General features: G+C 39.6%; 1 protein-coding gene across 1 annotated transcript in view; it reads right to left on the bottom strand.

The window, feature by feature from the left end:
• The window catches only part of LOC105390792 (neurofilament heavy polypeptide), an 81,724-nt gene that overhangs the window by 47,488 nt on the left and 9,243 nt on the right, over positions 1–24,993 (bottom strand). Inside the window, exons 3-7 of the mRNA XM_038117694.2 lie at positions 23,825–24,042; positions 22,854–23,042; positions 21,260–21,403; positions 20,846–20,939; positions 14,767–14,931 (exon numbers count right to left, since the gene is read on the bottom strand). Coding sequence (XP_037973622.2) covers positions 14,767–14,931; positions 20,846–20,939; positions 21,260–21,403; positions 22,854–23,042; positions 23,825–24,042 — 810 coding nt within the window. The remainder of the gene's footprint in view (positions 1–14,766; positions 14,932–20,845; positions 20,940–21,259; positions 21,404–22,853; positions 23,043–23,824; positions 24,043–24,993) is intronic.

Genomic DNA, 24,993 nt, shown 5'->3' with positions numbered 1-24,993 from the left:
GCCGCACAAACACGGATCAGCAAACAAGCACTCCACAAACAGAGACTGTCTCGAGATCGACAATTGTGCTTCGACATGCAAATTTATTCCACGGAAAAAATACAATTTCGGGACTGAATATACAACAATCCGTTTCCCGATTTGGAGCGGGCTGGCTACTGCGGGCTGCCCTGTCGGAGCGCGGGCGACGTGTCCGAACGTGGGCCTCCGTCCATCCATCACTAATAATCGATCATAAGATAGCCTCCGCTTGAAATATTACTTCCCGTGCACATGAGCGGCAGACAGTTTTACTATAAATTAGTGCTTTATCGCGATTTATTGGCTCATAACTAGAAACTGTCTCTAGAACCACTTAGGGCCCAACGGGACCTAAATTGGTTAATCAGAAATAATTCACATTAACGCTGCATAAATCAGAATGTAAATAATTGAAGGCAATTAAGCGAGTAGGTCTAAGTCTAAGGAGTTAATTATAATGAGGAGCGTAGGAGCGAATGCAAAGTTGCGGGCATGCGCGTGGGCGCAATGCATTCTGTGGCGTTGTTCATGTGTGAACTCAATTAGATAGTTTCGCTGCAGTTGTCGTGACGGAAGGCTGCATGTCCGCAATTTGTTGCCGATGGTATACGTACGATAGTGGGATTAATTAGCAGAGACGAGTTGACGTGCTGTATGATAACTCCGACCGACACCACGGCTTCCACCGCGCCGCTCCACCCACTTTCTATTTACCACCCACAAGAGTCATTACACTGTTATGCAAATAGCAAGCTACGAAACTTTAATACTTGTCCTGAATGAATTTGATCCTAGGTAAGCGATAGACATTGGGGTCAAACCACCTGACGCGGCGCAGCGGTCGGAGATCGATTCGACGCAGGGGACAGGTCGCGGTCAGGATCCTGTCAGGATCACATTACCATGTATTATTTATACCGACTGAAGGGGATCGCGCCAGCCCCATGCACTGCACCAAACCTGTAAACTTCGTGCAACACTATATTTGGGCGTGTTCAACATGCGAAATTAAGCCGAATTTCTGGATGTCTTTTTATAATCCTGTTACAATTTATGGGCACATTATAACTCATGTTTAACTTAAGCTGCCAGCCCACGAATATACAGCAGGAATAATAATATTTTTGAACCAGTTCTTGCCTTCAGGCCTAGGCAGTCTGAAAATATGAAAAGATAACTAAAAATATGAGACTGTCTAATCTAGTGTGCCTAAAAAAAGTAACGAAGCGGCCGTTCCCGGATATCAATAATAAACAAAGATGTATGAAATATGATCTGCTACCTCTTCAAAATGTGCATAAAACACATTTGTTATATTACCAGCATGTCCTAGAAGCACACAGATGCATCAGATAATAAATATGGCGATGTTACCGCGATTGCTCACATAATGTATACCAGTGTCACTGGTACCCGTGCCAGTGGATCCATCGGGAGAGTAACAGCAGAAGAGTTACTCTAGTTTTAGAAAAATGAACGAAAGAGAGCTGTCCGACAATAGAGTCGTGGTAATTCAGGACAGCAACGCTCCGGAACTTAGTTTTTTGCAAGCTACAGTGACCTCCTAGCGTCGCCCACGTGGTAGCCCGGATCCGCCAAACAAGAGTAACACTCTCTGGAACACTTCCAACAAGCTGTTCACTCCAGTATGCAATATTCACGATCAATGTCCGTTGTCTCTCGACGCCACATATTGTCGTACAAAACTTAACTCTGTTGCTAAGATATAGGATTCACGCTTGAGGCAAGCGATGGCTTTAGCTAACTTAAAATGTACGAACATCCGGAGCGCGTCACCGCGTCCTCGGTCATGATGACGTGACGGTGCACTTATTTTAAAATTCGATACACTATCTGTGTCGCGGAATTACATTAACATTATTTGTCGAGGCCCGCATAAATTGCGAGCGGTAATCCCCCGTTATTCGATTGAAGGGATTACGGTGTTCTTTGGCAGCCCTCGAGAGATAGGGCTCCACACAAAGGACCGGGACAAATTGCGGGCGCCCGTTTAAGGTTAGAAAGTTAAGGCATGAAAAGCCACATCCCATTTCCTACGAATAAAAGTTTACCACAAAAAATATGCGATGAATAATTCAGAAGGCTATGAAAACCTGAAAACTTTGTTACGACTACAATTCAGGCCTGCTACATATCGTGGCTCGTAACTCAGGGGAAGCTGACGGGAGCACAATTAACAAAACGTTACCCACAGTCGACTCGAGTCAATTGAGAAACTTTCCACAAAAGATGATAATAATTCCGAGCTACTGGCAGAACTCGAGCAGCCGCGAGTCACCCGAACTTAATTGAGTCACAATGACTTAGAAATCCGGAATAGATGGCAAATTTTGATAAACATATTTGAAGCACGGATGCTTTTGATGAGGGATTTGCAGCTTTGCGGCTTACAGATACGACAGAGTATCGAGTGTGGCAAGAGATGCAACAAAAGTTGGGGTTTTGCGGCGAGGAGACAGGGGCGGCTCAATAAATGTAATGATGTCAAAGCGAGAGAGGCTCGGGCGCGGTAACGACCCTCCTCCGCCGGCGAGCGTACATTTTTATGCCGCTGCAGCGTGCACCCTCCCGAGCACTCGACTAGAAATATAATCACTCCAGATACGGATCGTTTTGTAAACACAGTGGGTTGGCACTGCTATAAATTAATTTTCATATAATTTCCTTAATTGCTTCTGTGATATATTGGCGTGATAATTTTTGACACGGTAATAAATAAGAGCGTTGATTACATGTCAAGCTGGAGGTGGAAAAAATCGTCAGGTAGTACGAGTACGTAACTATACGTAAGCATTATCATTATCAGCGGCCGGCGAGGTGGATGTACCATGCTATTGTGGTAGTTACGCCGCGGCACGCGCGTGTCTGCAATGCAAATTGAGCGCCGACCGACATGTCATGTGGAGCAAGACTCGCCCCTACTTTCATAGGAAACCAATCATCTGCGAGAACTTTCGACCACTTCGGTAAACAAATGGTGAGTGTTGTAGCTGCGATTGGATTTTGAAATTTAAAATAATATTTGGCACAACTGATGCTGGACATTTGCGTACTCAGTAATTACAAAGTGTTGAAAATAATAACTGGCCGGAAAATGTTGCACTGGAAATGTACCGATCTATAAATACGAGGCTCTAATGGAAATGAGCGTCATAATCGCGGCAGGTGCGCGAATGGATTAATCATATCTGGAATCAGCTCGTTCACACATCCGCTGGTACATTCGCTGCATTCTTTAATCAATAATAAATTGAATCCACGCAGATTTGCCTCCTATCTTGAGATTCCCAAGCGAGGTTTGAGTGACACAATCTAACTGGAAGCATTAATGGGCTATGCAAATACCCCACGGCTAGTTAAGCAACTGGGGCTCCACTCTCATTTATCAATAAGCATTTTCTTTTTTTACCATGTTTAAATAGTGAAATTATGTTTTCTGTCTACTTTCGGGTGTCAGGCGCGATGGTGATCAAACAAAGTGGGCTATTATTTTCATTACGCTCATTTGCAGGCGCATCCGAGGCGGTTGGCTAATTGTTCGGAACTGTCTCTTTGAACATCTACCGCGCTAGTTTTGACAATAAAAGAGACAAGTTGGTACGTATTTGAAGACAAAAGGCGTGTACTTTTTATCAGGTCAGGACTTTGAGTATCGAGAAAGTTCATATAAAAAGTTACTGGACATCAGTTCGGGCTGATCAGTTCGGGCTGATTAGTCACCGTGACCGGTCGTCGCTCGCGCGCTCTCCAACTTTTTACGAGTTACCCTCATTGTGCGAATAATGGCATCGAACTTTGTTTTCGTATACAATTAAGTGATACTAGTGAGTGAACCCGTTTCTGACTACAGGAACAAATAACTATGTCCTCCCAAACGTTAAATAAAAACCCTAGTTACGCTACTGTAACTCAGTCAACAATGTTCCCAAAGAAAGACCAGGCTGTCATCCTGGATTCATTAGAAAATGTTCAGATTAAGGATTATGCGCAAGCCCTTGGAAAGATAGTTGACCCTTCCCAGATTCGATTCTTGTCAAGAATATCAAACAACAGGGTGTGCGTTTATTTATCTTCGAAGTCTGTTGCTGATGATATCGTGGAAAATAAGCAATTCATTACCATACAAAATCAAAGATTGCCTATCCGACCGCTCATAAACAGAAATAAACGAATAATTATCTCTAACGTATGCCCGATAATTCCACACAGTGAAATAGAAAAGCGACTTCAAGAAATGCAAATCACGCCAATGTCACCTATCTCTTTCCTTCGCGCTGGTATTAACGAAAACGGTTACAATCATATCTTAAGTTTCCGACGACAACTTTATGTAACACCCGAAGATTTCAATCGTCTCCCTGAAAAGGTATCGATAGACTTTGATGAGACAACATACTGGATATATTTCTCGTCAGATACTATGACCTGTTTTATCTGCAAAAATGATGGCCACGTAGCGTCGAAATGCCCAGAAAACAATGAAGCTAGTAGTAGAAACAACATGGAGACTCAGAATACGGACACTCTTATCCCTAAACGGCCGCACCCACCGACGGAATCTTCTACCTCGAAAGAATGTATGGAGTCTGAAATTATAAATGAAGAGACTGCATTATCTATCGACAACAGTGGCGACGACTTAGACAACGTTTCCCTTTCCAGTTCAGACGAGGTTTTCAAAACCGCAAGTGGGAAAAAACTTAAAAGAACACCCCATAGTGACTTGGACTCGATTAAGTGGGACCAAATTGATGATTTTATCGCAACTTCATCTAAAAATTACCCTCTCTCAGGAAAAGAAGTCAAAGAATACCTAGAAGATACATACGGGGTAAAAAATATTAAAGACATCACGTTTAGGTACACTGAAGAGATTGATACCTTAATTGAATTGTTAACTGACTTGATACCCAACATCTCATACCGTAGCGTGAAGAATAGACTGTCCCGTATTGTAAGTAAACTTAAAATTATAACTAGAAAGGCAAAGGTAAAGTGTACTGAAGAAGCTTCTGTCAATCCTACTGTTTAAATTTAAAGTATAGGTACAAATATTTCTAATCACCTTTTCATGTATAAAATACGTAGTAAGTACCTGTTTCTTTTTAAGATAAATTAAGTAATGGCTAATAATAAGATAAATTTTAAACTCAACATTATTCAGTGGAACTGTCAAAGTTTGCTTCTAAAATTAAGTGATTTAGATTCTTATTTACACAAGGAAAAGGTACATATATGCATTCTCTCTGAAACTTGGTTAAATGATGACAAACATATAAATGTGACGGGCTACTCTGTTTTCAGAAATGACCGAACAGATGGATATGGAGGCTTGGCTATTCTAGTCCACCAATCTATTGGTTGTTCACTTAAAACTTGTCCTTCTATTTACAATAATATTGATACCATATGTGTTGAAATCCTTAACAGTAGTAAACTACAACATATAATCGGCGTATATTCTCCTTCAAATATTCATGCAGGTACAGAAGATTATGATGAGCTTTTTAGTCACTTTTCAGAAAAAACTTTAATATTAGGAGATTTTAATGCTCACCATACGGCTTGGTCATATGCAACCGACACTCGGGGTAGACTCCTTTCAGACGCAAGTTTCAAACATAATTACGTTTTTCTTAACAATGGAGACTTTACCCGTTGCGTTAAAGTCAATGATCGTATAATTTGTACTTCACCTGATATCTCTTTTTGTAGTGCTGATCTTGCACTGGATTTTGACTGGAATGTGAGTAACGAATCTTTGGGTAGCGATCATCTTATAATCTCCATGAAAACGTTAGACACAACTCCAAACAATCCCGAACTCAGAAGAAATATAAAAAAAGCAAACTGGGTCGAGTATACACAACATATCCAATCAGCATGTGAGGATCTAGAATTAGTAGCCGATTTACAAAGTAACTACAATCAACTCTTACATGTAATTGAAGATAGTGCTAATATAAATATCCCGTTTGTTAAGTATAGTCCTAATCCTAACAAATTCAGGCCGAAACCTTGGTGGAATCCTGAACTGTCCAAAGCAGTTGCAGAGAGAAGGCTAGCTTTAAAATATTTTAGGAAAGCTCGCACTGTTGAAAATTATATGATATACAAAGAAAAGATTATGGCTGCTCGTAAATTAATAAAACAGATGAAGGGAAACGCTTGGCGGAGCTTTTGTGACAGTATCGATTCTAATATGTCAGTGCGTGAGGTTTGGAGGAAACTCAGATGGCTTAAAGGATACCGTAGCCCTAAAGAATATTTACAAGAGAGCGCAGCCATTCCTTTTTTAACCGAACTTGCACCAGACAGTGTCTCCTTACATCCAGGTCAGATTACTTATCATGATCCCAACTCTCTGCAGCCTTTCACCTTGTCAGAATTAAACGTGATTCTTAAAAGGACGGATACTTCGACCGGTGTAGATAACATTACATATTCCATGATTACCCATTTGCCAAATAATGCGAAGGAATTATTATTACAAATATTTAATGATATATACAAAGGAGGTGAGGTACCGGATCAGTGGCGTAAGATCAAACTTATAGCAATTCCCAAAAGAAATCCAAATACCCTAAAATATCGCCCTATCTCAATGATCAACTGCCTATGTAAAACTTTTAATTTAATGATTACACGTCGCTTAGAATATTACTTTGAAAGAAATAAACTCTTCAATCCCAGTACTCTAGGTTTCCGTCGCGGACTTTCTTGTCAAGATAATTTAAGCAGATTTATAGTAGACACAGAGACTGCTTTTATAAACAGGCAATACGTTATGTGTGCCTATGGAGACATAAGTAATGCTTATAATAATGTAGCAATAGAACCTCTTATTTCATCGCTTATAGAATTAGGTGTCGATACTTTACTATGCAGATATATCAAGGAATTTCTTAAAGAACGCGAGTTGATTTATAGGCTTAGTGATGGCACTGAAATTAAAAGAATATGCAGACAGGGTCTGGCTCAAGGTGACCCTATGTCTCCAATCTTATTTAACATCGTCACAATTAAAATATGCAACACCCTTGTAAAAACAGTTAAGGTATCTCAATACGCGGATGATTTTGCCCTATATTGTATCAACGAAAATATTAATATTTGTATTGAAACGATCCAGTCAAGCCTCAATATCTTTAAATCCATGTTAGATAAAATTGGTTTAGAGTTAGCACTCTCCAAAACAAAATTATGCATACTTACAAGAAGATATAGGATTCCTGATATAATTGTTAAAGTGGATGACATCCAGATAGAAGTTCTCAATTGTGTCAAGTTCTTGGGTATTTGGGTGGATAGTCGTCTAAATTGGACCAGGCAAATCACGGAAATCGCTCAAAAATGTACAGCCTACGTCAATATTCTCAGTGCGCTAAGTGGAGCTAAATGGGGCGTACACCCGGTCCAGCTTAGACGACTATATATCGCTCTAGTACGCTCTAGACTTGATTATGGTAGTACGATGTATGGTAATGCCAGCCCGCGTCTCTTAAATAAGTTAGATGTGGTTCAAAATCAATGTCTTCGTTTTTGCGGAGGATTCATAAAAGATACTCCCATTTTCACAATGGAGAGTGAACTGTGTATACCGCATCTAAAATATAGAAGAGCATATCTTAGTGATAAATATTTCCTGAAGCTTTCCGCAAGACAATGTGATTATCTTACAAAACAATTAGAACGCTTAGATAATATGTTAAAGGTAGGTCTAAAGTACTGGCGTAAAAATCAGTTTCCATTGTTATTGGAAAGTTTCAGAAAATATTCTAACCTGCCTATGTCAAAATTCGAAATTCTGCCGCAATTCGAGCTTACTTTCCCTGATAAAACACTTCCCTGGGACCAAATAATTATGACAAAAATTCACACTATTGACGAACCTAAAGCTAAATTATCAATACGAGATCTTAAACAACGTAGCGAAGTCTATTAACCAGTTGTATAGAAATTTCTCTCACATATTCACCGACGGGTCTAAAACAACGGATGGTTCTAGTTGCGCATTCTACGATAAGGATGCCGATTTTGGGGCAAAGTTTCGTATTGAAAACTTTTGTATTCCTATTATGGGAGTGGAACTAGCAGCAATTAATGAAGCAGTTAATTATATGTGTTCGACAAATTATCATAAGATTGTAATTTTTACAGACTCCAAGAGCAGTCTTCAACATTTGTTAAGGTGTATAAAAGGCGACATTATCGGTAGAAAAGAAGCTTACCTCGTTATTAAATGTATCGCAAGGTTGATACGTAATGGGGCTGAAGTTCGCTTACAATGGGTTCCTTCCCATGTAGGTATTGCGGGAAACGAGACGGCTGACTCACTGTCGTCAGACGCTTTACGAAACGGTATTCCGCTTAATATACTACCACATTTTATGGATCATCTCCCACTGATTAAAAAGAACAACCATAGTGAATTTAAAACATATTTCAATGAATGTTCCAAAACTAAGGGAATTTGGTACAGAACCATTGTAAGCGAACCTCCGCGCACACCTTGGTTTTCCACATCAAATATGAATAGAAAAGAGTTGGTTTTATGTTTCAGAATCAGAACATCTCATATGCCATTTAATAAATTTAGTTTTAACATGAAAAAAAGGGTCAGTCCGAATTGTACTTTATGTGACAAGGAAGAGGATCTTGTTCACTTTGTTCTCGAGTGTAAAATTAACGAACAACCCCGACTTGATTTCTTACACGACACTCAGTGCACGGCCGGGGAGCTCCTCTTCCTCGTGCACGGCATCCTCAGCTCAAGCCTCACTCATGATCACAGTGGCCGGTTCCTTAGTTTTATCATTTACTCCCTAACCTTAAGACAAGATTATTATAAATCTGTAGGTTAAGTTCTACTCCCATAGTTGAACTACTAAGTACTATTTTTGTTAATTATTTAAGAATTGTTATTTTTTTTTGTTAGTTTTTAAGCCGACTTAATCTTAGGATGTATGGCTTATAAAATAAATGAGATTATAAAAAAAAAGTTACTGGACATGGACATCGATGTACGGTCAATATGGACATTGGATTATGTCTCTTGTCTACTTGGACTTCGAAAAATTATTCTTAATTCTCATGAGAGTTTGAGCAGAGTGTATTTTATATTTACTTGTTTATGAAATAAATCTAAACAAAATTTCGCAATAATATTAGCGTCAGAATAATGTGTGATAGGTGTCGATAAGAGTTGAATGAAAGTTGGCAGCTCGTCCGCTAGAGTCAAGGTCGCGGCGCGTCCCGCGGGCTGCGCGTGCGCAGGGACGGGAAAACAACACTAAGTACACTCACGGACACGACTAGCGTGGACTACGTGGAGATGTGGCAGCAACAAGAGGAGGAAATTTTGATATAAGTATATGTAGAGAGAGAACTTACAGAATTGGTTAAATCTATTTTCTACTACTGCTTATCACTCGACCATTCATAAGCTTTTTTATCGTAGTTCTAAGAATGTATTAGAGGTTATCAAGCCTATCTCCTTAAGGTTATCACGGTGCAACATAATAAAATTGCGATTAGGTCTACATCACGATAAAGAATCATTTTCTCTTTATCATAGAGCTGAATAATATCATTTTTATCGCAAATATAATTTCAATGTACAATTTTACAGCGTTTTATACAAAACACTGTACCGATGATTCATTCAGAGAGTAGCAAGTACAGCGGGCCGGTGACTAAACGTTTATCGCAGTATCAAACGCACAATGTTATCTGTGATCAATCGCCGGCGAGCGACGCACTCTAGACTGCGCGGCGTGCACGCCACTCGAAAATGTGATGGCCATTTAACTTGTTTTGTGAAAAAAAAACTATAGCTTCTTCGACACTTTCATCAATCAACTATGGACCCCTGCTAGACCTAGGACTAAAACAAGTAGATACTACTTTTTGCCCTACTACGGCTTAGCTAGGCAAATGAAGGGTCATAGTTAACGTGACCATACGTCCCGCTTTGGGCGGGACAGTCCCGCTTTCAAGCTGTCCGTCCCGCTGTCCCCCGCGAGAGCAAAAATGTCCCGCTTTGATAAACAGGCAAAACGATAATTTAAATTACCTACATTTTGTAACTTCATCCCATATTTCCTTTCTTTCTTGTAATCACTTGAGACAACTATTTATCTTCTTATCACTTACTCACATAGACTAAAGGGAGTAATATGAGTCCGAGTTCCACCGAGACTCCGCAAGTAACTTGTGTACAGCTCTATCGTGTATGCTTATATAAATTTAACTCGCTCACCTACCGCTTCCTAACAAAGAAGAAATATGTGGGAGTACATGTTTTCCAAAAAGTTATCTGTATTAACTTTTATGAATGTGAAAATAAGATAAGATGCACTATTGATAAGAACTTTAAATTAAACTTCTCAAATTATTGAAAAAATCAAAGTATGATGTTTAAGAATTTTGTAGCATCTGGTATGAGAACACCCAAAAATTCCGAAAAACTTTTTCCCGTAATAGAAACACCGAATATGTACCAAATTTACAAAATATTGCAATAACTATTTTTAAAAATCGAATAGATATTATAATGACGAAGGTTTGTTATTACGATGGTTAAATACACGAACGTTAAAAAATACGATTACTTTAATATACAAAAAATAAAATACAGATTTATTTTTATTTATTTATTAATGACGAAAATATCAAATCCGGACGGAAAATATGATAATTCGTAATTTTGTCAAAAATAAAATGAACGTACCAAAACCTAAAGATAGGTGCGACGACGATCAAAGCGAGGAGGAGCGTGTTAGGTGCACTTAGATATCGAAAAACTAAGCGGAGCGTTTCAAATATAGAGTAAAAATTTCTTAAATAGAAAACTATTTGTAGTAGTTGTTTTTAAGTTACACAACAAAGCAAAACAATTGCTCGGATTTTTACGGTGTTTAACCTTAAAAACCTTAGGATCTAAACCTAAAGATAGTTGCGACGACGAGCAAATCGAGGAGGAGCGTTTAGGTGCACATAGATGTCGAAAACCAAAGCGGAGCGCGGTGAAGCGGAGCGAAGCAAAAAAAAGTTAAATTGTTTATTTACACAATTAGATATATTAAAAAATCGTCCATTTAAAACATTGAAATTATAACATTAGAAAAATTTACTTTGGTCATTTTTATAAATCTGTTGTTTAAAATTTCGTTTATCAACTTTTAGTAATTTTTGTTATTCGGAAACTTAAAATTTACTAGAACTATGAAATTCATAATTTAAAAAATCGTTATTTTCATATCGTAAAAAAGTAAAATATCGTAAAAAAATAATTCGGATTTATGTAGTCTACCCGTCTGGTATATTTTTAAAAACATAGTAAGTACTTAGGTATCCTAAATATACTAACTTTACAAGATTATTAGATAAATATTAAAAAACGGTCATTCACCATTCATTTCATCTTTCACATTTCAATCTTTCATCGTAGGGATTGAACTTTCAATTGATGCACTGAGCAAACTGAGCGAAAAGATAAGAATATAAGAAAGAAAGATAACATAAGTATCTTTGAGGGAAGGATATGAAATTCCGCAGGTGTCCCGCTTTGACAAAAAAAATAAATGGTCACGTTAGTCATAGTCATAACCTTAATAACATTCAAAATCACTTTAGTGGCCATAGTGGTAATAGGTAACTGCTCGAAAATGTAATACCTAATGCGTGATTTGATTTTACTTCGCCAGCTATAACATTCAAAATCACTTTAGTGGCCATAGTCGTAATAGGTAACTGCTTGAAAATGTAATACCTAATGCGATATTTGATTGTAATCTAGTAGCTAGTAACAGCGACAATAACTAGTAACGGAAATTAAAAACAAAGAGCCCGATCCCACCGATACACGATATCTTTGCTCGAGTAAAAGGGCCAAAGCAAACACGTCACGCACACAATCCAAAACTAACATTAATTCAAAGAACCTTTCACCGAACCCCGTTAATCATCACACTCCAAGTAACAGCAACACTCGAACGAGACCAAACTTTCCGAACGAGTAACTCTACTCAGGGAAAGTGTCATATGAGTGGCACCTGACGACGTGCTACGACTTGCGAGCTGGAATGTGACCTGTACTGTACCCCTTTTGTAATAGGAAGCTTTGAAGCCCCGCACTTTTGTACAGGTTTGAATGTCTGTAATCCCACGCCCCGACTGTCCCGAGGGAATTAGAGCCGCGCTCGCTCCGCACATTCAAGCTCACAAATCGCATAATCCACCCAAATGCCAGCAGTCACCGGAGCGTGACGCCGGAAGGGATAACGCATTTAAATTTAATTCAATCCCTTCACATCAATCCAGCGAAATAAATCACAAAACGAAAACAATTGACTTTCCCAGATTTCAAATAACCGTAGACGTTGTTTGCTCTTATCTCCGAAATGGCAATAATTAGAAAGAAGGTTGGCAACACTTGCGGGGAGGAGCGGAAACAAAGGGGACAAAAGGCGAAAACAAAGTATCCAATTTCTCGAGTTCCCCAGTTCCGGGGCAATTACGACACAATATTGTGTGGGGCAGCGGCGGCGGCGGCGGCGGCGCGACCGCAGGCAGCCGCTGCAGCCTCGTTACGAACCATAAAACACTGAAACAATCCTACTGTCTTAGGTTTCTCTCGAACCTATTGAAACGTATTGGCTATTAACTTAGCCATTAAAATAGTCGGGAAGAAGCGAAAGTCGCGGAATTACAGACGCTATCGATAGTTGTTAGATAGCAACATAATAATACCCAGTGGCGGACGTTAAGGAAAGTATTAAATTGAACACGTTATATCTAAACACACATCTACGGCACACAGTGCATTAAGGGGATGAAGCAACTAGATATTATCAGCTAATTGTCAGTAACACGAGCCAGACCATTTGCGGCATTCATCAAAATTATTCATACGTAGCCGAGGGAGGCGCAATCTCGGACACTGTCACAGTTTGACAGACTGCAGGGGATCCCGATGCCGACACAATAGACCCCCTTAATGTGATATGTCAACAAGTCGGATTACTATATTAGCGAGGGTTCGTTATACCATAGTGTCGCTTTGAGGAAAATATCACAGCTAAATTTACGAGACATGATAAAGCCGTGTCCATTTTCCCGGAATGGATTCGCATTATTACAATGGTCTCGATATTGATTCATAAACAACGAGGAAATAACAAGGAAGGACTCTCGAAGACAAACTATTGTAGACATTTTTTAAAAGCTACTGTCAATCAACGTTAAAGAATTGCTATTTTAAAAACAAAATTTCAAGTCATTAACAATCGAAATAGCTCCCCCAAAAGTTCCCCGTTTCTGTTAAAACTGTAGGGCGCTACAAATACCATTAATATTTACAGAACGAGAAAAACATTCGAACAACATGAAAGCTCTTATCGCCTCTAGCGACCAGAAGGGCTAGTACGGGGCGCATTTAAGACGTGACAAAAGTTTTGCATCGCCGTCACTCAAATCGCGCAGCCCTAAGAGTGAGCGAGACGGAGAACTCTTGTCACGTCTTATTAGCGACCTGTGCTACAGGGCCTGGTCCATTAAATACTTTAGAAAAGATTTTAGGGCAACACGAAATACAGACAATTAAAATTGACCTTCAATTACATTAGGAATGTGAATGGAAAAGAGGCAGTTGCAATGGCGATTTATATCTTGTTTCAAAAGCATGTACTATGTAGTTGTAAACTTGTACAAAATGGGTCGAATCATGTATTTGTTCAGTACCCAGGTATCTAATAATGAGATTGAAAGGCGTGCCAATGTGCCATCCGTGTCGATCGCCAAATCACGCTGTAAAGCTAATTTTATTTTGTCAAGGCAATAACCTATCTTGGATCTAATGCGTACATTAATTGTAAATAAATAAATATATTTATGCGAGTAAAGGGTAAGTTTCTGTTCTTGTATTGTATTATTAATTTTACGGTATAATAAAACTATGTACACTTGTCGCTAGCAACCTCTTGTCGTGTACCGTCGACATTGCAAAAAAGGTTTGCGTTGATTGGTTTATGTAGGGATATTGCTTTTATCCATTCGATGAAAGCTTCAAGCTCCATCGCGCTACCTGGTCTATATTATTAAGGTTAAATATAGGGTGTTGCATAAATGGTATACTAAGCGGAGGTGGGGTACCTCAGCTGCGAATTTCAAAAGTTGTAGAACAAAGGTTGATATGAATGACCCCCTGGTTGTTATAGTTACCCTTTTTCGCTTACTATTTTACTTAGTGCTACTAAACTCCCATTTTAACATCCTGTATAACGATGGAATACTAACACAATTATCTAGTGGAGTGGAGAGCAAAGGGATGTTTATTACATTCAGCGACAGGCCATGCGTGGGTTACAAACTCTACCCCGTAATAATAAGTTTAAGCCTCAGGGACATGACACGCTTCCGGTCTCCTCTCGTCCACGTCATTATGACTTGCTCGGGTAGGTGTACTAAATACACATGCATACGATTATCTTTGGTCCTCGTAGACAGCTGTAGCTGAATCTCGAGCTTTATGCGAATATTGGCTAAAATATTCGATGTGACTGTTCTACCTGTGTTATTCTTTAGCTGCTCGATCGGCTCGGCTGGCTATTCTATCAGCTCACATCGAGCATATAGTCGCACTAGTATCTGAAACTGTACGGCCTGCGCTTAGACGACAGGAAGTATGCTATTATGAGTTGTTACAAGAAGAGGAAGACTCACCAGGGTCAGCACCGATCTGCCAGTACACAGCTATGGCGACCTGGTCCTCGCTGACGAAGTCCCACAGCCCGTCGCACGCGATCACCACGAAGTCTTCATCTCCGTCGAGGTCCACCGACGCTATCTCGGGCTTCGCTGTCACGTACGGCTTGTATTGGGCGTCACCTGGTGAAGGGATTTAAGGTTAGGTTTTGCATAACTTAGTAAATGTATGTTACGGTTGTATAAAGTATTTTTTTAATATAAGGAGGGCTTTAAAGACCTCTTATTGTTGTTATTTCAAAATTCAATCGTCCCTGTATTTAACTAATATCTGCAAACCAACTCAACTGATCAACAATAACAGTTTTCAGCTGATTGATTTACGGATGAGCTATGCTCACAACACAAGCTGAGTCACCTATTTTTAACCGACTTCAAAAAAAGGAGGAGGTTCTCAATTCGTCGGGATCTTTTTTTTTTTTTTTTTTATATTTTTTTTTATGTATGTTCACCGATTACTCCGCCGTTTATGGACCGATTTTGAAAATTATTTTTTTGTTGTATTGGGTTGAGCTCCCAGGTGGTCCCATTTTTTTTTCAGAATTTTATCTCACCCCCAAGGGTGGGTAAAGGGGTAAAAACAGGGTATGAATTTCCATTTTGGGCACATATTAACCGATTCTAATGAAATTAAGAATGTAAATATAGTTCTTATAACAAAAAAATATGATGGTGACCTTGAGCTGATCTGATGATGGAAACGGAAGGCAGTCAGGGGAACTCCTCAACGGTATATAGCAACTACTTCGTGTTTAGGCTTGAATGATTCGTATTGATTAGTAGGACTTTTTGGTATCATTTGCACCTTACTTTTGATTGAAAAATATTGCAAATAAACTAAAAACTATAAAATAAAATAATAATTAAAAAAATTAAAAAAACTGACTTCAAAAAACCACTAAAATGTAAGAAATAATTTAAGGTTTACACAAATTCTACTCGTATGTGACAGTACAAATATACCTAAGCAGGAACTGTTCTTTTTTGAAGTTGGTGCCATATTTCTTCAGATTACTTTGTCACCGCACCAACATCAAAAGAGAACAGTTCCTGCTTAGGTATATTTGTACTGTCACATACGAGTAGAATTTGTGTAAACCTTAAATTATTTCTTACATTTTAGTGGTTTTTTGAAGTCGGTTTTTTTAATTTTTTTAATATGTACCTATGTATGTAAAATGTCTACAAAGCCCATGACTGAAGTCATGGAATAAACAAAAGGTCTCAACTTCGTGACAACAAGGGCCTAATCTAGCGTGAAAGTGCACGTACGACCATCGACATCTACCCCCCGACTACAAACTAAAGCCTCCGCAGAACCAATCTTGCGTGAACTGACATCGATGAGGTTTTAAAGATGTGAAGCCAGCGATAGCTATAGAAATTATAGAATATAAGTATGTTTTTTTTCCTTTTTGTAATAATAAAACTTTATAAACATTTTAGATAAAAAAAGATAAAAGAAAAAAATATTTCAGTAATTATAAAGTTTTGTTGACACGTAAACACTATCTTCCATTCCATTGGCTAAAATAAATAATCGTTATAAGATTTTCATGCTAAGATAAATTAGCTTAGGTATAGTTTGCAGTGGAACTAGGACTGGACTATGCCTAAGGGGGGTAGCATGGAGCTGTAAAGAAAACATAAAACCTTGATGGGTGTTATTCCGGAGCCTATAAAGTGGGGAAGCAGATATTACTGCACCGATGACCAGAATAGTGATTAATTATTTAACAGTTTCTGCTTTTTATTACTTTATTTCCATCAAGAGTAGCGGTCTTGTTATATATATATGAATAACATTTATTATCAGCAATACAATTATACGCCAAGGATTTCATTTGGAAATACATGAATTTATACAATGAGAAAATATTTTTTACCGGCAGCTGTAAAATTAACAAAATGATTCATTCTTTTAATGATTTACTTCTTTTATTATCCATTTAAAATACTGGCCAGTAACAAATCGATGGTTCCAAACTCCATCCCTGTCACCGTGCATGGCATGTCCGAGCAAGGAGGATCGATACTAGACATGCCACGAATATTCGGCAACTATTCGGTATTCGGCCTATTCGGCCAGTTTTTTCAGTATTCGGTATTCGGCCGAATAGTGCGTACTATTCGGGCCGAATACCGAATAGTATATCATGTAAAAAATAACTTTTTATTTTAATCAAAATTGTGTATTTATATCCAAATCACAACATTTTAGTACTTAAAATTAATCAGTAGTAAGTAGGGCATGCAATACCGGTAATATTTTCAATACCGGTATTGAGTTACGGTATTAGAACTCAATACCGGGATCCCGGTATTAATACCGGTATTAGACTTCCTTGTTATAAATGGCATATATATATTTTGTTTAAAGGTCGTATAGGGCATAATACAACAAGAAAAAGCAATGAAATTCTGTATTATGTAATATTTTTTACGAGAATTGAGTATTAGAGTTAAAATTTTTGAACGCATGGTTAACAAGTAGGTTTCTAAAGGCCAAAAACTGTATGTAACGAATAAAAACCAGTGCACTTTCATAGTCGCAAGATATCACCAATCCTTTTTACAAGCATTGGATATCTGTTCATCAGGACGCGAATCGCAAATGACTGTCTTTTGCAAATAGCTAGTGTAACCCTATACATTATACTAGTTATTATTGTAAGACCTAAGACTGTAGATGTAGATTTTAAATTTTAATTTTAATTATTTTTAAGACAATATGGGTACCTATGCATTACCTGAAATAAATGACTATTTATTTATTTTATTATTTATAGTATATAGGAGCACACGGCTAACTATATCTTAATCGCTTGATTTATAGCCTAAAAAATGTCCGATTCCGGTATTACCTCAATACCGGTATTAACTTTCAATATCGGTATTGAAAAAGACGTGGATTTTGTCCGGGATCCCGGTATTACGCGATACCGGTATTGCGGTATTGCATGCCCTAGTAGTAAGTTGTGCTGGATAAAAACGAGCATTTCAGCATTTTTTCGTAGCCCACGATTGCGCTTTTCATTGTAACCATCCTCAGAAAATAACCTCTCACTATAAACGCTACTTCCAGCTGAAGAAACATAAGTTTTTGCAAATTTCACAAGGTTCGGGTATTGTTTTTTGTTTGCTGACCACCACTTGTAAGGATCGGCCATCCGATCTAGGCGAACTATTATCAAATAAAAATTCAACTCGTTTGCCACAGCATTCTGCCTCCTAATAATTAGCATTTCTCATATAATCTGTAGCGACTTCTTCAAAGCAGTTCCAGGAACAAAAAAAACAGGTTGTAGCGCCGAATATTCGGCGGCCGAATATTCGGCGCTTCGGCCGGCAGCGTCGCCGAATATTCGGTATTCGGTATTCGGCCAATTCACTATTCGTGGCAACACTAATCGATACTTGCAGTGAAAGTAGGGTTGTAGCGGAAGCAGGGGTGGCGGCAGGCCCACTTCCCGCGCCGCCTGGCGCCCTAGTACTTTCGAACCGATTGAGGAGGATATTGTTTCAAGTTATTGTTGGGAAAATATTTGTTTCTGGAAGTATTGAATGCGCTTGAGTGTAAAAGGGATAGGGTGCATATGCCCCAATGCATTTTTAAGTAGTTTTTATTCATTAGCGCCCAAAGGTTTTTATAAATCTCAGTACTATTTGTAAAAAACTAACTACGATACTCGTAAGTTGCACTAGGTACAGACTGCACGATATACGATCGCCTGCGTAGCATTTATGCGTTTACAACTTTGATAAACAATAAAGTTTACAACAAACATACCGGTTACTCACTTGGAAGCAATCAATTAGCACACTACACCGATCAATCCTATCATATATTATACAATAATAATTGTAAATCCACCAAGCAATCAGGACCTGTGCTTTCCCGTCCTGTGTTCCACTAATGATCTCCATACATCTGTCGTAGAGCGGTATAGCTAGCACGGCGCCGAATGCGCTAACGGGCAATAACAATGAAACGAGCGATTAACTCGACCTACCCGCGAAGAGGGGAGGTTTGCCCTTTTACTCACACGTTTCTGCATTATGCTCCGATGAAAGCGTTCCGCAGGTGGATTAATGGGTTTATTATTGTGTTGCTAACAGCCACAGATGAATGGCATTTGAATTTATGGGGGATTGATGTTTTTTTTACACTTCTTAAGTGGCGACAGCGCCTAGCTTAACGTAGCGTAGCCTTGCAGCAAGGAAGGAGGAAACTCTATATAAACGTAGCTGGTAAGTGCAGAAAGCTTGATAATCATAATACGTCTAGTGCACTGAAGATATTCAGCAGGAGACTGCCACTGCCATATCATTTTGTGATTCAGGATGAAAGATCAAGATTATGTATGAGCGATGTCTTACATTACATGTATACCTACATTATGCAGGCAATACTATCTATGAAGTATCTGACAGAAATAAATCATAACACCACAGTAGTCCAAGTACCGCTAAAGCATGAAGATCTGGAAGATGTACATCATAAAACATTGATGGGATCCGTCTACCTATTTTATGTATCTGCAAAGTTGCTGCAACATAACGAGTAACTAATAATCAAATAAAGACCATAGTGATGACAGTAAACTTGTGAGCGACATAGGAAATGAAAAGATAATTTTATTTATACAGCTACTACTCAAAGCATTAAAACCAGGGAATAATCTCGCCGAATGCACACATAAAAAGCGCGGGGCTGTTAAAACGAAGGCATTCGAAATATAAACTTGGGCCATAGAATATTTATGGTCACCATAAACTTTGATGCCCTTACACGGTCATCTCAAAACTCCACAAGGTTGCAATTTGCAAGTGCAATAACAGTCTCATTCCGTATGGTGGACGTAATCGGGCCAGATATTAAGCTAAGGGAAATTTGTTTTTATTGCCACTGCCGATCCGTGATAAAGTTTTATTAGCAATTAGGTCTAAGAGCTTTTGATTGGAGAAAGACCTAAGTGTGTGAAGATGCTAAAAGAAAAGTCGCATTTAGAGTAGGTAGTTAAGTTATTAAAAGCACTGTTTAATAAGTTCTTAAACTAAGTTTTCAATTTATAATAATGATAACAGCAATATCTAAACTTTTTGTTTCAGAATAATCAGTTAAAAGTTATGATAAAATGACAAAGGAAATACAAAAATACTTGAACCTCAAGCCGGTTTAGCGAATTCCTTAGTTCATCACAAAGTGACGTGTGTGCCCAGTGACGGACGCAGTAGTCGAGGAAGACCAAGACGGAAATGGCGGGAAGACTTCGAAAGCTTTCGGGAGTGGAAGGAGGTTCAACAAGACGGCCATAAATGGCTAAAATATAAGGAGCCTTTGCCTAACCGTATGACATGTTAGAGGTTGCTTTAAAAAATAGTTTGCATCGTACGGCGATATGACCCGTTACGTTGCGTAGTAAATAAGTATTGACAAGCGTTAACATCTATATTTTATAGACACACCTTAAGTATCCTTTGAAAATGCTATTACCATTTTATAGCTACTTAAATTTACATAAGGGTGCGATAAGTTTTAGAACTTGTAGAGTTATGTACTTTACTCATTTTATGTTTGAACTGAAACTGAACCGTAGTTCGTTTCAGTCTCATCCGAATAATATATATTCAGATGTTTTCCATTATTTACCTAGTAAAAATATTGGTGACCATAAAGTTTAAAAAAATCATCGTGTTGTAGATGGCGCTACAAGCGGAAATTTCGATAATTAAAACTACAACCACCATGGATGGATGGTTGTTACTCTGTAACAGAATAACAGCGGGACCAATTTTCATAAAATTTTGCATGCAGTAAGCTGATAACCTGGATTAACACATACCTATGCTATTTTTTATCCCGGAATTCCCAGTGGAAAACCTTTTAAGGCGAAGCGAAACTGGCGGTCAACAGCTAGTTGACTAAATAACAGACAAACTATGTATATACATATGAACAGTTTTGTGACACACATTGTAAAACTATAATTATTATGTGAAACTAATAAATAATAAATAAATACTGAGTTCTCACCTATAGCTCTGGAGACGGCCAGCTGTCCGTTGACCCGCCACGTGCCCCAGTACATCACCGTCCCTCCGGACGCTTCTATTCGATCTTTTTCATCCTGCGGAAATAATAACACGAGATTAGCAATAACTTGTGTGGAGTTTTTATAAAACTAGCACAGTACACAAAAGCACTCTCAAGTCGAGCTAACATAATGGGACGGATAATTGACACAACTGGAGAGGCTTTGGTGCAGAACCGATTATTTTACACGCCCATTCGATGGATCAAAATCTTGTTATAGCTTGCCACGGACTATAATGACTACTACACCAGGCCCTGTAGCACAGGGCGCTATTAAGACGTGACAAAAGTTCCCCGTCGCGCTCGCTCTTGACTACCGTGCTAGCCCTTCAGGTGTATAGACACAGTACCCACCTGTCTGCTAGGTTTGTGCGGGTGCACGAGCTGCATGAGTCGCATGCGCTTGGCGAGCAGCGCCTGCGAGTCGCCGGCCCACGCCGCGTGCAGCGTCTTGCCGCGGACCACTATCACCACTGCTGTGCTGCCGCCGTTCGCTCGCTGGAACAAGGAGATTGGTGGTTACATAAACATAAATCTAGTCTGACTTTATTTTACAAGCACAGGAAGGAGAAGAGGTGTTTGAGGTGGTTTGAGAGTATATCCGTTCTGTTTGGTGGTCTCGTTCGTCCATAGCACTGACTGTTATGTGTCGAGGGTTAGATTTCTGCTATGTGGCATATCGAGCTAGATACTAGAGAATAGATTCCAGGTTGTCATTATGTTATGCCATCTGATAATCGTGCACTGCTAGACAAAGGCCTGTCCTCCTCATTCATCTAGCTAACTTTTCAAGGCCTCCATCGTAATAATTATAAAATCTACATTCCATCATCACTACAGCCATCTATCGCGGCTATCACCCTAAAGTCACTAACCTCTTGATTACTCTTGCTAACAAACTCCCCGTCAGTCCTCAGGAAGGCGTCCCTCAGGGCGTGCCTCAGGTCTGTCTTGAAGTGCGGGCTCTCCACCAGGTACTGGTGAAGTACAACGCGGCCGAGCCCGAGATACTTACTGACATACAGGGCAGTCACTATTCCATCAGCAGGCTATAATCGGGCATTGCCAGATATAAGCCTTCACCCAAGGTGCACACAACATCCTGAATTCCTGACTCGTTCATCCTTATTCATATAGCTTACTTACTAGGCCTCCATCGTAATAATAATAAAATCTGCATTCCATCATCACTACAGCCATCTATATCGCAGTACACGGCGGCGGCCGCCGAGCCCGACATACTTACTGACGTATATCCTCATCCATCTAACTCACGTCATAAGGCCGCTGCACATCATCATTCTCATCAATCGCTCAGTAACTCACCTCTTGATTGCTCTTGCTAACAAACTCCCCGTCAGTCCTCAGGAAGGCGTCCCTCAGCGCGTGCCAGAGGTCTGTCTTGAAGTGTGGGCTCTCCACCAGGTACTGGTGCAGAGCCCTAGATGCTTACTGACATACAGGACTATTCCATCATCGGCTATAATCATGCATTGCCAGATATATGCCTTCACCCAAGGTGCACACAACACCCTGTCTTGCCCATCCTCATTCATCTAGCTAACTTCTAAATGCCGCTATCGTATATTGGTTAAAATCTGCGTACCGTCATCGTCATCATTAGCCTATAGCAGTCCACTGCTGGACGTAGGCCTCTCCCAAAGCACTTATTTTCGATCTGTCATCATTATCCTAATCCTAATCCTAACTAATATTATAAATGCGAAAGTAACTGTGTCTGTCTGTCTGTCTGTCTGTCTGTTACTCTTTCACGCCAAAACTACTGAACGGATTTGAATGAAATTTGGTACACATATGGTGTAGACCCTGGGAAAGAACATAGGCTACTTTTTATCCCGGAATTCCCTCGGGAAAACTTTTTAAGGCGAAGCGAAGCTCGCGGGAACAGCTAGTAAGCCATATTTCGCTAAGTAAGACCAAACCTCACCTCTTGATTACTCTTGCTGACAAACTCCCCGTCGGTCCTCAAGAACGCGTCTCTCAAGGCATGCCGGAGGTCTGTCTTGAAGTGTGGGCTCTCCACCAGGTACTGGTGTAAATGCGCGGCGCAGTACACGGCGGCCGCGGAGCCCGCGTGTCCGTCGTATACCGCGTAGAAACTCGTCGGCTCTGTCGTCTGCGGATAGTAAGATGGAATTGGTTAGGCTTGGATTAAGGTGCAATTAGAAATTATTTTAGCAATATGAGTCTGTGGGCAAAAACTTATTTTCTGGTCGCTGAGTCAGCGGAGTAAGTCATGTATGTATTATATGTTGGCAGTGCAATAAGCTACTTTTTACCACAACAAAAATAAACTTTTATAGACCATAGATCTCTCCCAAGAAACTCCACAACGCTTGCTCCTCGGCCTTCCTTATCCAACTACTACCGACTCCTTGTCTAAGGCCGTCGGTGCAGCATTCAAGGCTATGTTTGCCTTTTCGTGGTCTCCACTCGAGAACTCGTCGGTCATCGATTCTTCGACAAATATGACTGCCAATTCAGTTTACAGTTTTATAGTAGTTGGATATACATTGATAAACCAACTGTACCCCAGTGCAGATTTCATTAATTCGATATTCCTAATTCCATCATAAAGTTTAATAGAGGTAATGATGGCCACCCACCGCCTCGGGTTTTATTATTAGCAAAGAGTGAACCGCTATACGAACTTTAGTTTCTTAACGGAACTCGCATTTTATCTCAATGACTCTGGAACTATGCAATATAATCTACTGAATATCCATAGGCGAATGATTACTGAATAGAGATCGGCAGCAGTGGATTTTACCATCATGCGCATTTAACATAGTCATCAATAGTTGCAGCAAATGCTATACGTATTCTCGATTATTATAATAAGCTGTCAGTTTTGTAAGAGTCCAAAGGTGGGTCCGCTAGTACGGTTTTGTCACCTACCTCAATACCAAACAGGGCTTCCAAGTTCCCGATCTCCACATGCCTATCCTCCATCACCCGGCGGGTGTTCTTGTGCGCCGCGGACGTGGTCTTCAGCTCGCGGAGGTGCGGCGGGGGCGGCGGGGGGAGGGTGGACAGCTGGGCGTTGTCCAGGTACCGGAGGCATATTGTGTTGACGCGGGCGGTTACTGCTTGCATCAGACGCAGCGCTATGTATACTGGAATGGAGAGGGGATGGGTTAGTGTGACGGGTTTTGCATAGATGGCGGTTTTTGTGGTGATGGTGGAGAACCTCTTTGGTGGATACCTTCACCAGCAGTACCAGCCAATTAGGCTTCGCGAAGGTGTCGTAGGTATACGTATACATTAAATTTGTTTACAGTGTTAAATCGTTTACAGAACGGTAACTGAAATTACTAACAACAGCCAGTAAGCATTTAGGTTCTAATATTTAAGGTCACCTTTCTCGAATGCATTAATAATAAAGGAGTTATAATAAAGCTGCTCAATTAAGTCGTCTTGGCATTGGCATGCCGTCATTTCTACTTAGTATTAACGATCGAGCTAAGAGAGCTCGTCCACAGCTTAATTACTCGCAATTAGCTATGCCGTTTCAAGATGTCTTTAAAGTAAAGATATTTAATGTAGGTTCTTCAAAGATATAAGGACTAGTGGAGGTGTTGAAAGGTCTGACGATCTGACGATGATGATTACAATCTTGTCAATTCAAAAATAAGAGTGGGTCCTTACAAGATTACCTAAAATAATTACTTCAATAATTATGTTATATTCAGGTTATATCATAACATTCGTAGCTGAATTTTATTAGACGCTATATATTTTTCAATGTACCTACTCTACCGAAGTAGGCTGCAAAGTTTAATCTCACTGCGACGTCCACAGAACACATTTAAGCTAGCGACATCGCTCGGTAGATGAAGCGTAGCGTAAGTGATGCCATTAGGAACCTTTTAGAACTTTCCTATATGTGTCTGAGCTTAGAGCAGATGGTCCTTTCAACATTGATCGATAAGCCATATGGGCGACGGAAAAGCTTCTCTTGCCAAGTTAATGAAAAGAGCGAAGAGGAAAGTCATTATAAAAATAAGATGTCTGTTTCTAAGGTATACTTTCTATAGCAGATACGATATTTTAATGAACAGAGCGAA

Source organism: Plutella xylostella, chromosome 10 (genome assembly GCF_932276165.1).
Source record: "Plutella xylostella chromosome 10, ilPluXylo3.1, whole genome shotgun sequence".
Classification (NCBI taxonomy): domain Eukaryota; kingdom Metazoa; phylum Arthropoda; class Insecta; order Lepidoptera; family Plutellidae; genus Plutella; species Plutella xylostella.
Note: the sequence above shows the minus strand (reverse complement) of the source record. Positions and strands in the feature narration are given on the sequence as shown.